General features: G+C 34.1%; 2 protein-coding genes across 2 annotated transcripts in view; one reads left to right on the top strand and one right to left on the bottom strand.

Moving 5' to 3' along the window:
* Positions 1–1,746: 1,746 nt before the first annotated feature.
* LOTGIDRAFT_72911 (hypothetical protein) lies at positions 1,747–6,814 on the top strand (the record flags this gene model as incomplete). The annotated part of the gene is made up of 10 exons (XM_009061694.1): positions 1,747–1,837; positions 2,753–2,959; positions 3,626–3,691; positions 4,378–4,541; positions 4,966–5,085; positions 5,346–5,475; positions 5,681–5,759; positions 5,979–6,131; positions 6,408–6,483; positions 6,731–6,814. Coding segments are annotated over 10 exons (1,170 nt in total), but the record flags the coding sequence as incomplete, so codon positions are not given.
* Positions 6,815–7,898: 1,084 nt separating this feature from the next.
* Positions 7,899–15,877, bottom strand: part of LOTGIDRAFT_154479 (hypothetical protein) — a gene marked incomplete at both ends in the record, with an annotated part of 8,802 nt that continues 823 nt past the window's right edge. The window contains 4 exons of the mRNA XM_009062149.1: positions 7,899–8,182; positions 8,242–8,243; positions 8,359–8,462; positions 8,705–8,827. Of these exons, the coding sequence (XP_009060397.1) occupies positions 7,899–8,182; positions 8,242–8,243; positions 8,359–8,462; positions 8,705–8,827 (513 nt within the window). The remainder of the gene's footprint in view (positions 8,183–8,241; positions 8,244–8,358; positions 8,463–8,704; positions 8,828–15,877) is intronic.

Raw genomic sequence — 15,877 nt, 5'->3', positions numbered from 1 at the left:
AATGCAGTGATATGGTTGGATTGTACGTTAGCGATTACAGCCACTCATATATAGCATTCGATAAACAAAATGGCTTATTATTTACAGACTTTCTGTCGAGGATTTTGGTTGGCTGCAATCGGTAACGTTAAATCCAACCAGAGAGCTGCATTCCGTGATACAAGAAAGGTGGCTATCACTATCAATCAGGCCCGTAGCCAGACTTGATTGTTCGGAGAGGCAAGTACTATTATCGGAGGGGGCAACATGTTCCTTAAGCAACGGTACGATTATTCACATCTAACATGTAACGTTGCTCAAGGAATACTGAGGAGCAGTGGCGTATGGTATTTATTGCAGTCATGGTCGATTTTCAGAATGTTTTCATGGGAACAATCCCGGTATCAAAATAAAAAAAACAGTTTTGCAATACATTGGTAGTAGCTAATGAAGTATTCATATGACAGAGTATATCAATCATAAATGAGAAGGTTTTCATAATGTGAGAAGGTTTTCATAATGAAAAACTTTATCAGAGATATTATAAGTCATTGAAAAAGTACAAACAACCCGGTAGCCCATATATATCAAATAAATACTATAATTACTTAGTAATTAATACAATAATAGGTATCGTGATCAACCACTTATTATTTTATAGGTCTAATTGTTTGACACTAACAGTAATATCATGGCCAATATAGATATCTCTAAGTAAAGTGTCAAATAAATTAGGTATCACTACAATGACAAATATCTCATCAATATTATTATATTGAAAAATTGGGCGTCTATTTGCAAAACGTGTGATAAGCGATTTTAAAATTTATTCAGATCAATGAACTTATCATTTCATTATTTATGGTCCATTTGTGTGAAAGTATGCTTTGTGACCAATGACTGTGACAGGTTTTCTTAGGACCATGTCATTGTGAAAAATGTACCTTCTGACTGTATTGCCAATACCAAATTGCATATATACTATTTTCCTTTTGACTTATCTATACCTTCCTATCAAACTAACGGTCAATGAACCTCGTGACAGGATTGCTGTTACCAACTTACCTCGTGTCAGTAAATAAACTTAGATTTAGATTAAGTTGCTTTTGCCAAGAGGAGTTGCTCGCAGACAAAACACACAAAAACCATTCAGATCTGTGTTTTAATCATTACCCTTGTTCGAAAGGTAAAATTCACGTTTCCCACAAAGGAATAAATAGTGAGTAATGCAAAAGACCTTGAACAAAGTAATTGAATGAAGAGAATGCTCTGTGATTGTACGAGTTATTATAATCATCGTTTATTGAACGGTAAGGTAAATGGTTTGTAATTATAAAAATACCAATTAATGAGTTTAACAGTAAAGTATATTTAGATGTGATATTTGCCTCGATGGAGTTATTTTCCTCTTCAAAGCTTTTAATTTACCACTTTTACAATGGAGGCTGATATTTCAATAATTAGATACTGATTGACTCTGTAGTGGGATTGGTACATTGTAAATGAGTTTTGTTACAGCTAGGTCAAACAACATAAGGCTAACAGTACGATCAGAACAAGCTATCAGATTAGATGTCCTAGCTAAACAATTGCTGGGCAGTATTTATAACTTTTAATTTCTTCAAACCGAGTAGTGTTGTATGTATTTTTTTTTAGCGAAGTGTGCTTATCTTCGTGGTTGAAGCAAATTTAAGAGTTTCTGTTGTCAAAATGAAGGATAAGAATTCTTCACAGAATGTTAAAGGACTTATAAAGGATTTCGCGGGAAACACAAGCCTGCATGGAGTACCGAGAATTACTTTATCAAGAGGATACTTCAGAAAGGTTACATGGATTCTATTGGTACTCGGAGGAGCTGGTAAGATTTGAGACATAAGACTTTAAAACAAGTCAATGAATGTGTGAAAATTGAAATATTCTATCATTGATTAATTTTTTCCCCAAATGTTAATGTCCTCCAACGCCAATCTAATATGAATATACCCATTTCATAAAAATTTGAAGTCTCTATATTTACCGCTGGCAGTTGGACGCAAAGGTAAATTTTGATCCCTGGATATTTTCTTTATCTGCCCATGAAGCAAATATTTAGGGTAATTTATCCCTTTAATGTATTCAAAATTTAAATAATCTATGTGTCTATATTTTGTGGAGATTTAAAATTTCTTTAGATCAGATTTAGAATGGAAATTCTTTTGATATTCTAAGGCCATTTATCGGTAGATTATACAGCCTATGCTCTTGAGTCCTCGTCCAAAGACTTTATTACAGTTAGTAAACTATGCTACTAGCGAGAACCCATTGTTCATATAAACAAGCTCCTTAACAATAATAGCCTTTGTAATGATTTCAGAAAGAAATCGAATCATTGAATGCAAACAGAGTAACTGTTCTCTCAAAAAATGATCCGTAGGCATATAATATAATACGGTTTAAATATTCAATATATATGTATCTAATATAGACTTAACTAAGGGATATTGGCAGTTTTAATTAATTAATATAACATTGTGATTGAACCATTTTAATACTGAAAAGTGATATGATTAGCTATACAAAATCACAAAATCGTATGACCAATTCCAAAACACACTGAAAAGCAGGCTGATAAATAGGTCAATGAAATTGTGTGAAGATCGCAGAGCGTGAAACAACATGATTCAAGTTCTGTTTTAATATTTCTTATTAGTTATTTTTCACTTGTTTATTCTGTAATCAGCATTTTAAGATTCAAAGAGTATAGCTTAAACAATCTTTCGGTCCTTTCTTTCAGCATTCGCAATGTATCATTTGGGTAAAATAGTACAGAATTATAGAGAGTACCCTCTATCAACCTTACTATCAATAGAAAATAACAACAAACTGGACTTCCCTGCTGTTACTATCTGTAATATGAACCCAGCTAGAAGATCTATCTTGAAACAGAAAGCTGAAGAATTAGGTTATACAGAGCTGCTAGACGTTATAAACGAAGCGGTAAGTGTCAATCAGGCATATTGGAATTATGCATACTTCTCGTATCTTCTACAAGTAAAATTTCCATCCGTTTCTTTAACAGTTTATAAGATTATAAGAACGTATGTATAGAACATGTAATTTTGATGATATCAGTAATCCTTGTGGGGTGGACACAAAAAAAAAAATTGATTTGGGTTATGAAACACGTAAAAATAGCGAGGTAATATACGCCCACTGGCAAGTTCGATTTTAGTTAAAAATATTTGGCAGTAGCCTACAGTAACAATTACGAGTATGAAATATTCAACCTTCAGTCATATATTTCTTTCGAACTTTTTGGGGTGACACTGAATAATATTACTGTAATAATATTAATGTTGTCAAAATCCGGCATCAATCGAGCCTTTAAGTGTTTACGAGCTAAAAATTTAATGCGTTTTGAAGATTGACCCAATAACTCATATAAAAAGTTCTATATTTTTCATTTTTATAAGGTTCATCCTTGGGTGTTTACAAACACTCCCACTAAGTTTCGTCAAAATCTGTCGATAATTGTTCCTTCTGGAGGGTTGACGGACGGACCGACGGGTGATGCCAATATACTCCCTCGATTTCATGTTCCTAAATGTACCTTTATTGATAATACAGTGGCTTTCTTATCTTTAGGATGCTAAAAGATTAGAAGAAGAAAGTAGCGGAGAAGAAGAAGAGGAAACTGAGGAATCAGATGAAGAATTCTTTGAAGCTCTTACCAGTGAATTCACTATAGCTAAAGCATTTTCCATTATCGTGAGTGACATGGATCGCCAAGATCGAATGCAGATTAGCCATGATCTGAAATACATGTTATTAAGCTGTACATTTGAAGGACGAAAATGTTCTGTAAGGTAGGACAAAAAGATTTTGGTATCTTAATTTGGGAGTATGCTATGGGAAGGACATCATGCTTTTTTAGGAAAGAAACACACATCAGCAATTTTTGTGTTGTTGGTCGTAGAGGCTACAAGTTTTGTGTTCGCTGTTTGCGTTGTATCAACGTACCGCTTATAACTGTAGAATGATTCTTAAAAACCCATCCATCCTCATAATGGACTAATAGTATACGTTTTTCTTCTTTTTGCACAGAAATTTCACACAGTCCTACAATTTCAAATATGGTAACTGCTTTACCTTCAATTCGGATCCGAAACAAACACGTCTGGAAACAACAAAGCCGGGGCCACTTTATGGTTTGTAGATTTCAGATCTTTCTACCATGCTAGATGCTGGCCTAGGCCCAAGGATAATTCATATCTCATAGGAGAGATCATCAAAATGAGACATGTATATTGTGTTTTTCAAACTTGTTCAGTAGTGTTATCAATGTTACTGGTATTTTGTCCCAATGTTTCTTAGCCAGAGTCTGTTCACCATATACAATATATATTCTATACCTTTAAGGTTTGACCATGGAACTGTATTTAGATGAGAATGAATATTCCGAATTTCTTGCTGACACCGTTGGTGCTAAACTTCATGTTCATCAGCAAGGTATTATGGCCTTTCCTGAAGATGATGGAATTTCTTTGACTCCAGGATTGTCAACCTCAGTTGGTATCAGCCAGGTAAGACTTTCCTGTGTCGCATTGGATAGAAAAGGGTTAATCAGGACATCGTTTCATTGAGACATAGAACAATTTTGAACCGTTCAAGGTGAATGACGTGGCGTAGTAAACCGAGTAAAGATCCGGGTATAGGGGCTAGTGATTTTGGCGACAACGGTTTCAACAATTTCAAACATAACAGCAAGGGGGTGGTAGGCCATTTCTCACAATAATAACCAGCAGTGTTTTTATGAACCATTAGGTTGCGAGTCTGAGTAGGGACCACAGAATCGCGTAAGCCCCGGTCATTTAATAACTTAAGAGGGCAGAGGCCATTGGGGGTGGGGGGATTTGTAATGCCACCATTGACCCCTCCCGTAGAATGGCTACTGTTGTACGATAAATATTAAGAGTGTATCGTTTATTAGTCACCATCCTCTTGCAGATTCAGGTAAAAAGAAGTATACCACCCCATGGTCGGTGTAGACATTATTCCAGTGATGACAATTATAAAGTGAATATGTATGCCGGCGCCCACAAATTACAAATCGACTACTCAGAGAAGGTTAGTTATTTTACTATCAAAGTATTAAAAAACAACAATCAAACAAATGGCTGCAATTAACTTGAAGCGATTCCAATCCAACTAAGCCATATCGCTAAAAAGTTCATTAATTACTATATAGATATCATAGACAAAGACCAAGTTTAAATTGTTTATGGACATTTGTAAACAATACTTATATGTAATGCATTATCAGGGAAATTGCACGGTTGTTTTATGTTTAATGTCGGCCTATATAATATGATAATTTGTATTCCAAGGCATGTCAGAAAACCTGCTATCAAAAGAATCTTATCCGTGATTGTGAATGCTGCCATTTCGATTACCCTTGTAGTGGTTATGCATTGAGGAAAGTCATAGAGGGGGTTAAAGTACCTAAACTGAAGAGATGTAATGATTCTATTCCCAAACAAAGTAAGTAAGATGAGGTAACAACATAAACAACCCTAGAATCAGTTCATAGACATTGTAGTAAATTAGTCGGTGTTTGTTGGTTATGCTGTGATTAAACTTGGATCCCACTTTTTAAGTCGGTCTCTCGTCTTTACTATTGCTTATTAATTAACTAATTATGATTAACGTATCTCTTCAATAGGGCGATGTATGGGAGACATATTTCAGAAATACGAACGAGATGAACTAGATTGCTCAAACGACTGTGCACAATCCTGTAGGTATGTAAACTTGAAATAAATATTACAGGCAATGGTTTGTTATGAAAGTTCCTTTTATTCCTGCATTATCCTTTAAGCGTCTTGGCAATTTCCTAATCAATTCTGTGCAAGATTATATTGATTACAATTGCGATAATGACGTGTTATCAACAAGATCCATGGAACTGTTACCGTACATTTTACTGCAAGTGTTAACCTTCAACTTTGTGTAATTTTTAGTGAAACGGTGTATTCAACAGACATTTCAACCGGGCGGTGGCCGTCTGTACCATTAATTAGGAGAACCATGGGTAAAGTTAGAAGTTTATATAAAAGAAAGAATGAGTCAATACCAACAAGTGAAGAGGACATGGACGTTGGAGATCAACTAAAGTTCTTAACGTAAATTAAACTTGGTTATTTGTCAATACCCAGGACGTAGATCAAATTTTTGAAAATAGTGTACGTCGCTGTAAATAACACCTTTCATTCGTTCTGCCACTGTATCAGTAAAGTATATAGTAAATTGCTGCATTCATATTCAAAATCTATACAAATTCGTTATGTACCTTCACGCTACAGCTATCAGATGATAGAGAACTTAAAAGCAGTGTAATCTTTCGGTATTTGTATTAAATAGAAACATGTTATTGGTTTATACCATTTCAGGAGGAATGTCATCAAGGTAGAAATATTCTATAAACAGTTGAACTATGAATACCTTAAAGCAACACCTGCATATGATGTTAGTAAGATCCAAACTTATATTCGCCACTTATTAGTGGTAACCATTACCATTTAAAAAAAAATACCATAACTTATAACTCACAATAATTCCAAAAAAGTTATCATCTGAAAAAATTAAACATCCATACATTTTCAGAAAAATTAGGGGGGAAATAAATCAAAATTTGTCAAATTAAGAGAAAGTATGTATCAAAAAATCATTTTAAAGTCAAGACAAAGTTAAATAATTTATTTTTGTGTTTCAGTGGAGTAGTTTGATATCTGATATTGGAGGACAAGCTGGTCTGTGGGTCGGCTTCTCTGTTTTAACATTAATTGAGCTAGCAGAGTTACTGATGGATGTGATTATATTAATCTCAGCTAAACTCTTCAGAGTGAAAAATATAAGAGTCAAAGAGATACAGATACAACCAATTCAAACATCTATTAACAATGTATCATAAAGTATGAAATTTCTTTTAGATTTGAAAAAGACACAATCATATAGGTCAAGTATGTTTTTTGTTATAAAGGCAGTGAGAAATGAACTGAAATGAAGTGGTGGACTCTTAAAGAGACAAAATGTGTTATTAAAGAGACAATTTAAACATTCATAATTGAACAGAATTATATAAGTTCTAGATAAAGGTGAGAGTATCATCGTCGAAACGTTACAACTTATTTATTAACTTTGTTATCCATATAATTGTGTGCAGTAATTCGTTCTCCATGTACTAGCAACTCAAGAAACTTTCAATCAATTTCTATTATATGAATCATTGTACCTTACAGTCAACAATTTGTGACAAATATAAACACTAAAAAACTGCACAAAAGTTTATTTGAATACTTAAACTGTATAAATTTACATAGAATATAAAAACTCAACAAATAAAATAAATATTTATAAATAATCAGGAAAAAAAAATTTTGATTCATTGGACGGAAGGAATAAATAGAATATATAGATTATCACTCAAAAAATTTCACAACAATATTATTGATCAACAATTAATCTTGGTAAAATTTCATAGCCCAAATAACACTTTTCATTAACGGTCACAAATGAAACTGATCCCAAAATACACACAATTTCTTCTCGTGAAAAAGGAAGCAAGGACAAGTAACATTTATCTTTTGATTATTATTTTATAAAAGTATGTGATTTGACCTATAAAAAGTAATAAATTCATGTTAGAAAGAATGACTGTGATATTTGTTTTACTTACTTCAAGAAGTATAATATAATGATTGAACATTAACTCAAAGTAGATATTAATTCTGTGTGAAAACACTTCACTTCAATGTATGCAATTTTATTTTTGTCTTTTTATGAACATGTAAAGTTAATAAAGTAAATATAAAGGAAAAAAATAAATAATGATATAAATAGTAAAATCACATCTATTTAATGTGAAGAAATAAAATAAGAATTTATTTTGTGTCACAGAGAAGAGCGACACCTCGGAGGATCCAATGATCAGGGTTCTTGTTGGTCTTTAACATCAATGGGAAGATATAAGTTAAATCTGTTCTTCTTGGTTTCTTGTAAACTGGACATTCATATTGTGATGAACTCTTAGGTTTATCTTGGTTGGTAGCAAATACATGTACTACTGGTAGTAGAGTGTATAGTACTTTAGGTGATGGTTCAATCAGTCGTACATTACGTCTGTCCCATCCTGCACCATCTAGATGTAAACCATGGATAAACACACCTGAAATAAAGATACAACATTATTACTATTGATCAAGTTGTTGATTGACTGTAACATACACCTTGTGTACATATATCACACACCAAAAATCACTAAATCATTATTATTGCATGTACAGAAATTGTCAAATGTTCTTCTCAATCTAAAGCAATTAAATAAGACAATAATTTATGTACCTTCTGATGGAGCAGCTGTGATATCCTTTCACCATTTTAGTTAAATCATTTTCTAAGACTACTAGATCTAAAGCCCAACTTTTTGTGCTCTGGTAATTTCTTGTCTCATGGCACATTGGAATAAGAATAAGAATATATTGATAAAGAATGTTTTTGAGAGGCAGTCCAATGCTTTCCTTTCAGAATACAAGGTGCAACTCTATAACTGAGCCGGCAAAATAACATGAACACTTTAGTTAAAGTACCACTATTTTTTTTCTAAATTTGGTTTATTAGAATCGGTGATTAATCTTGTCAGTTGATAACCAATCAATAGTTTTCAACCAAATTAATGAACAATATCTACCTGTGGATTAAAGAATCCAGTCATCCAGAAACAGTTTGGTCGACCTTCAAACAAATGGAACTGAACATTACGATCCAGTAAATCAGTGAACCAGAATCCAAGAGTGGCTGATTCCCAGGATATCTACAATACAAGAATCAAAGTTTATAGCAATTTATCTTCAACAAAAGCAATAAATAATTGCATATGTAAAACAGTATTGTAAATTTGTTATTGTGGGATTCCAGGGAAAATTGCCTTGTTGTCTAATATAAAGTTATCATTATTTTTTTTCACTACATAGAAATTAAACTTAATTATCATAGGAATAATTTTCATTATATTCGTTATAGAACGATTTACTCAGTAAATGTATATTGGCAGGGAAATGACTTTAGTTGTCTGCTCAGATCATCAATGATATATTAGCCCCACCCACGGCTCGTGCTACAACTACAAATGATGTAACAAGCACCACTAGCTTTAGTCCGAAACATCTATACCCGTCTCTGGTGGATATTTTGACAATTGTTTGAGTAGAGTCAGAAAAAGGCCCTGTTAAATGAGGATTTAAACGCCTCCGAAGATGTTTTTTTTTCTAACATGATATTAAATTATCTTTACGATGACTGTAAATTAATGTTAAGCATCACCGTAACTTTCGTTTTGTTAGTATCATGTGACTCTGTTACCTTTGAACTTTTGGCTGCGCACGAAGTTTTAAATGTCGGATGCGAGAGACGTGACATAAATGGTGTAGGGAGAAAATGATGGTATGACTGAACTACAAAAATATTCATCTTTCTAAATATATCTGCGTTTTGCAGATCCGAGGTATCTAAATACCTGCGGAGATGCCCAGGTCCCCATTTAACAGGGTCTATTTTTTCAGTCACTAAACTAGCCAACATATGTTCAAATAGCTATCCAAGGCTGGACTAGAGACAGCTGTTTCGGTCTACACTAGCTTATATACCAAAATACAGCATTTAATGCACGTGCAATGGTTATTACATAACACGAAGGCCACTGCCCTATCTGTTAGACCTCTGTCAATCATGTTATAAGTAACACATAGCCGTTTTCATTCGTTTACCGATTTAAACGCCGCGCCTTTCGGGCCTTTCATCAATAGCTAGCTTTAAATCCTTTAATGTACTACGTACACAAATTACACACATTTTACTAAACCATTCATCAAAGTCAAGGGCAATAACACAAAAACCGTTCATCGACAGATGAATTAAAACTTGACCGCCGTCTTATCAATCCCAATGCTCACACCAAGTTTCATCAAAATCCATTGACAATTGTAGATTCTAGTGTGCCCACAACAAAATTTTGACACGGTTTTACTAAGTCAAGGGCAATAGCTCAAAAACCCTTCATCGAAAAATCATCAAATTTGAACTTGACCCGCGTCTTATCAATCCCAATGCTCACACCAAGTTTCATCAAACTCCATTGAAAATAGTAGCTTCTATTGTGCCCACAACAAAATTTGGACGCGATTTTACTAAGTCAATGGCAATAACTCAAAAACCGTTCATCGAAAAATCATCAAATTCGAACTTGACCGCCGTCTTACCAATCCCAATGCTCACACCAAGTTTCGTTACAATCAAATAAAAACTGTAGTCTCTGTTGTGCTCAGAAGAAATGTTGACGGACGGACTGACGGACCGATGGACAGGAGCAACGACAATATACGACCACATATTCACGTGGGCGTATAAAAATGTTAATGAGTTTAACAGTAAGGTATATTTTAGTAGTGATATTTGTCTCGATGGAGTTATTTCCCTCTTTAAAGCTTTTGATTTACCACTTTTACAATGGAGGCTGATATTTCAATAATTAGATACTGATTGACTCTTTAGTGGGATTGATTTATTGTGAATGATATTTGTTACACCCAGATACCATAAGGCTAACAGTACGATCAGAACAAGCTATCAGATTAGATGTCCTAGCTAAACAATTGCTGGGCAGTATTTATAACTTTTAGTTTCTTTAAACCGAGTTGTTTGTTAAGCAAACCTTTTTCTGTGTTGTTTGTAATTTTTTTTCTTTTTTAGCGACGAATTGTTATCTTCGTGGTTGTAGCAAATATAAGAGTTTCTGTTGTCAAAATGAAGGATAAGAATTCTTCACAGAATGTTAAAGGACTTATCAAGGATTTTGCAGGCAACACAAGCCTGCATGGAGTACCGAGAATTACTTTATCAAGAGGATACTTCAGAAAGGTTACATGGATTCTATTGGTACTCGGAGGATTTGGTAAGATTTCATTTTGTCTTATAAGACTTTGAAACAATTCAATTAATTTGTGAAATATCTTAATTTTTTAAAAAGAAATTAATTTTTTTTTTAAAAAGTTGACCTCGTCCAACGCCAATCTAATATGAATATGCTAAGAATACTCATTTTAACAAACGTGTTCGAATACTCACGAACGATAACAACTTATCGCTTCATTTATTACGGAATATTCCGTTAATACCCAAACAATGAAATAACAACGTTTAAGCTGTCATGGTACATTTCCTTCAAATCTTCAGAGAACCAGATGTACGATTTTACTGCTGAAAATTAGCTTGGGTATCTAAAATTGTGCTTTATCTGCCCATGAAGCAAATATTTAGAGTAATTTATCCCTTTAATGCATTCAAAATTTAAATAATCTATGGTTCTATATATTTTGTCGAGTTTCTTTAGATTGTGAATTTGCTCCGGCCTCTTTCTCTCAAAGAAGCAAAGAGTATGGCATTAACTTCATTTTCTTTTTTCACTCTTTCTGTCCTCCTTTTAGCATTCGCAATGTATCATTTGGGTAAAATAGTACAGAATTATAGAGAGTACCCACTATCAACCTTACTATCAATAGAAAATAACAACAAACTGGACTTCCCTGCTGTTACTATCTGTAATATGAACCCAGCTAGAAGATCTATCTTGAAACAGAAAGCTGAAGAATTAGGTTATACAGAGCTGCTAGACGTTATAAACCAAGCGGTAAGTGTCAATCAGGTATTATGGAATCGTGCATACTTCTCTAACGTATCTTCTACAAGGAAAATTCCTAATCCGTTCCTATAACAGTTTACAAAAAATATAAGTACGTATGTATAGAACATGTAAATTTGATGATATCAGTAACCCTTGTGGAGTGGACACAGAGCATAGTTGACAAAAATAATCTGCTACAAATTGATTCGGGTCATGAAATCATGATGCTATAACATAGCTAAATGTATCTTATATTAATAATACAGTGGCTTTCTAATCTTTAGGACGATGAAAGATCAGAAGAGGAAAATAACAGGGAAGAAGAAGAAGAGGAAACTGAGGAATCTGATGAAGAATTCTTTGAAGCTCTTACCAGTGAATTCACTATAGCTAAAGCATTTTCCATTATCGTGAGTGACATGGATCGCCAAGATCGAATGCAGATTAGCCATGATCTGAAATACATGTTATTAAGCTGTTCATTTGAAGGACGAAAATGTTCGGTAAGGTAGGACAAAAAGATTTTGGTATCTTAATTTGGGAGTATGCTATGGGGAGGACATCATGCTTATTTAGAAAAAGCCAGAGAGGGAAACACACACATTAGTAATTGTTTTTTTTAAAAAGTTTTGTGTTCGTCGTTGTTTCCACCCTTGTAGGCAAGTGCCGCTTGTGACTGAAGAATGATTCTAAAAGACCCCATTCATCCTTATAATGGACTGATAGTATACGTTTTTTTTTCTTTTTTGCAAAGAAATTTTACACAGTTTTACAACTACAAATATGGTAACTGCTTTACCTTCAATTCGGATCCGAAACAAACACGTCTGGAAACAACAAAGCCGGGACCACTTTATGGTTTGTAGATTTCAGATTTTCCACCATTCTAAAAGCTGACCTAGGCGCAAGGATTATTCATATGCCGTCAGAGAGATCATCAAAATGAGACATGAATGTTGTGTTTTTCAAACTTGTTCAGTAATGTTACCAAGTCAAGAACAGAACGACTGGTATTTTGTGTCAATGTTTCTTAGCCAGAGCCTGTCCACCATATATATATTCTATACCTTTAAGGTTTGACCATGGAACTGTATTTAGATGAGAATGAATATTCCGAATTTCTTGCTGACACCGTTGGTGCTAAACTTCATGTTCATCAACAAGGGATTATGGCCTTTCCTGAAGATGATGGAATTTCTTTGACTCCAGGATTGTCAACCTCAGTTGGAATCAGTCAGGTAAGAAAAGAAAGAAACAACTAGATTTTACAAGGATAACAACTTAGGTTCACAGTTAAGGATCCTTTCTACCAGCCGGTCCTTAGCCAAACCTCTTGGCGTCGATCTTTCCCGGATTATCCGTGTCGAGCATATCGAGGTGGGTCGACTAGAGTTATGAGTGAAGATGACATATTCAGGGACATCGGACTTTCGCACGCCGATCGATCCTGCAATAAATCACAGTTTATCGTGAACTAGTCACTATCCTGTTGCAGATTCAGGTAAAAAGAAGTATACCACCCCATGGTCGGTGTAGACATTATTCCAGTGATGACAATTATAAAGTGAATATGTATGCCGGCGCCCACAAATTACAAATCGACTACTCAGAGAAGGTGAGTTATTTTACTATCAAAGTATTAAAAAACGACAATCAAACAAATGGCTGCAATTAACCTGAAGTGATTCCAATCCAATCAAGCCATATCGCTAAGAACAGTGTAGAGTTCTATTCATAAAGTGGTCGTTAAATACTATAGATATCACAGAAAAGGGTTCAAATGTTAATGGACATTTGTAAGCAATACTGAAATGTAATGCAATATCAGGGAAATAACACAATTTATGACGCGTTTTTCAATGGTTTTTCGTCCATACGTTGATCAATTAAATCAGTATCTGAATATAAAAGCAACATAAAATGGCAAAATGAGTGATTGTTTTTAAAATTTAACTAATATCTATATATAACAGTAATTGACATTGCCTTCGAAGTATGTTTCCCTATCGATACAAAAACTTATTTTCTCCGTGATGATGCACGGTTGTGTAAATATGTCTAATATCGGTATACAGTATACTCTGCGTAATCCGACGTACACTAGGACCACAAAACAATGTCGGATTAGCGAGAGTGTCGGAGTATTCAAAGTTTCAACATTTTTTAACATGTGCTACGTGTTACTATTTATGGCTCAATGACCCACATTCTACAGACGGTACCTTTCTAATAAGACAATAATAATAAAAAAAAGTTCAGTTGTATACGCATCGTATCACGAATACGGGTTTTGACATGGTCTTATTAGAAAGTATGACGAATGGGGGTGTGGTTTGGACACGATGTTGTATACGGTACTATTATTTAATTGTTCATATTTTGAGCTACTGTACATACGCTTTTTATTGGAATTGATATTGTCGGCAAACTTTTTGTTAAATTTTTCTTTACGTCTAAAAATGCTGCTTATTGCTCTTCCACGTAAACCAAATTTCATAGCTAAATATTTCTGCGAAGAGCGCGGCACTTTTTCATAATCTCCAATAATTTGCTTTCTCATATCCAGAGACACATCAGTGCGGGCACGCTTCGCAGGACGAAAATTGATAGCTTCAGAATTTTGATAAAACGCGAAACAAAGAATGGTCAAGTTGCATATTTCTGTTCTATACGGTATAATGAATGATACGAGTACCCATGCCATTTGGTCTAAAGGCAATTACCTTGATCTTGAAGCGAGAACACTGATTAGTGTCGTAATTCGGAATACACAGAGTGTCAGAGTATTCAGAGTTTTTGTAAACTAGCCTAAGAAGGAAATCAATGTATATATATGATAATTCTTATTCCAAGGCATGTCAGAAAACCTGCTATCAAAAGAATCTTATCCGTGATTGTGAATGCTGCCATTTTGATTACCCTTGTAGTGGTTATGCATTGAGGAAAGTCGTAGAGGGGGTTAAAGTACCTAAACTGAAGAGATGCAATGATTCTATTCCCAAACAAAGTAAGTAAGATGAGGTAACAACATAAACACCCCTAGAATCAGTTCATAGACATTGTAGTTATGCTGTGATTAAACTTGAAGCACACTTTTGATGTCGGTCCCTCGTCTTTACTATTGCTAGAACTAAACAAATTATTAATTAACTAATTATGATTAACGTATCTCTTCAATAGGGCGATGTATGGGCGACGTATTTCAGAAATACGAACGAGATGAACTAGATTGCTCAAACGACTGTGCACAATCCTGTAGGTATGTAAACTTGAAATAAATATTACACGTTACGCAGGTTCTTTTTATTCCTGGACTATCTAAGCGTCTTGGCAATTTCCTAATCAATTCTGTGATAGATTACATTGATTACAATTGCGATAATGACGGTGTTATCAACAAGATCCGTGGTACTGTTTCCGTAATTTTTTTTATTAGTGAAACGGTGTATTCAACAGACATTTCAACCGGGCGGTGGCCGTCTGTACCACTAATTAGGAGAACCATGGGTAAAGTTAGAAGTTTATATAAAGGAAAGAATGAGACAATGCCAACAATGGGAGAGGATATGGACATATTAGATGACCTAAAGTTCTTAACGTAAATTAAACTTTGTTATTTGCCAATACCCAGGACGTAGATCAAATTTTTGAAAATAGTTTACGTCGCTGTAAATTAAACCTTTCATTCCTTCTGCCACTGTATCAGTGAAGTATGTAGTAAATTGTTGCATTCATATTCAAAATCTATACAAATTCGTATTCGCTTAAGCTTTCAGATGACAGGGAACATAATCACGGCGGCTTTTAGTAATTGTATTAAATAGAAACACGTTATTGGTTTATACCATTTCAGGAGGAATGTCATCAAGGTAGAAATATTCTATAAACAGTTGAACTATGAATACCTTAAGGCAACACCTGCATATGATGTTAGTAAGATCCAAACTTATATTCGCCACTTATTAGTGGTAACCATTACCATTTAAAAAAAAATACCATAACTTATAACTCACAATAATTCCAAGAAAAGTTATCATTTGAAAAATTAGAAAAAAAATCCATACATTTTCAGAAAAGGTCATGAATATTTATCAAATTAAGAGAAAGTATGTATCAAACAGTCATTTTAAAGTCAAGACAAAGTTAAATAATTTATTTTTGTGTTTCAGTGGAGTAGTTTGATAT

This window comes from Lottia gigantea (assembly GCF_000327385.1).
Source record: "Lottia gigantea unplaced genomic scaffold LOTGIsca_5, whole genome shotgun sequence".
Lineage (NCBI taxonomy): Eukaryota > Metazoa > Mollusca > Gastropoda > Lottiidae > Lottia > Lottia gigantea.
Note: the sequence above shows the minus strand (reverse complement) of the source record. Positions and strands in the feature narration are given on the sequence as shown.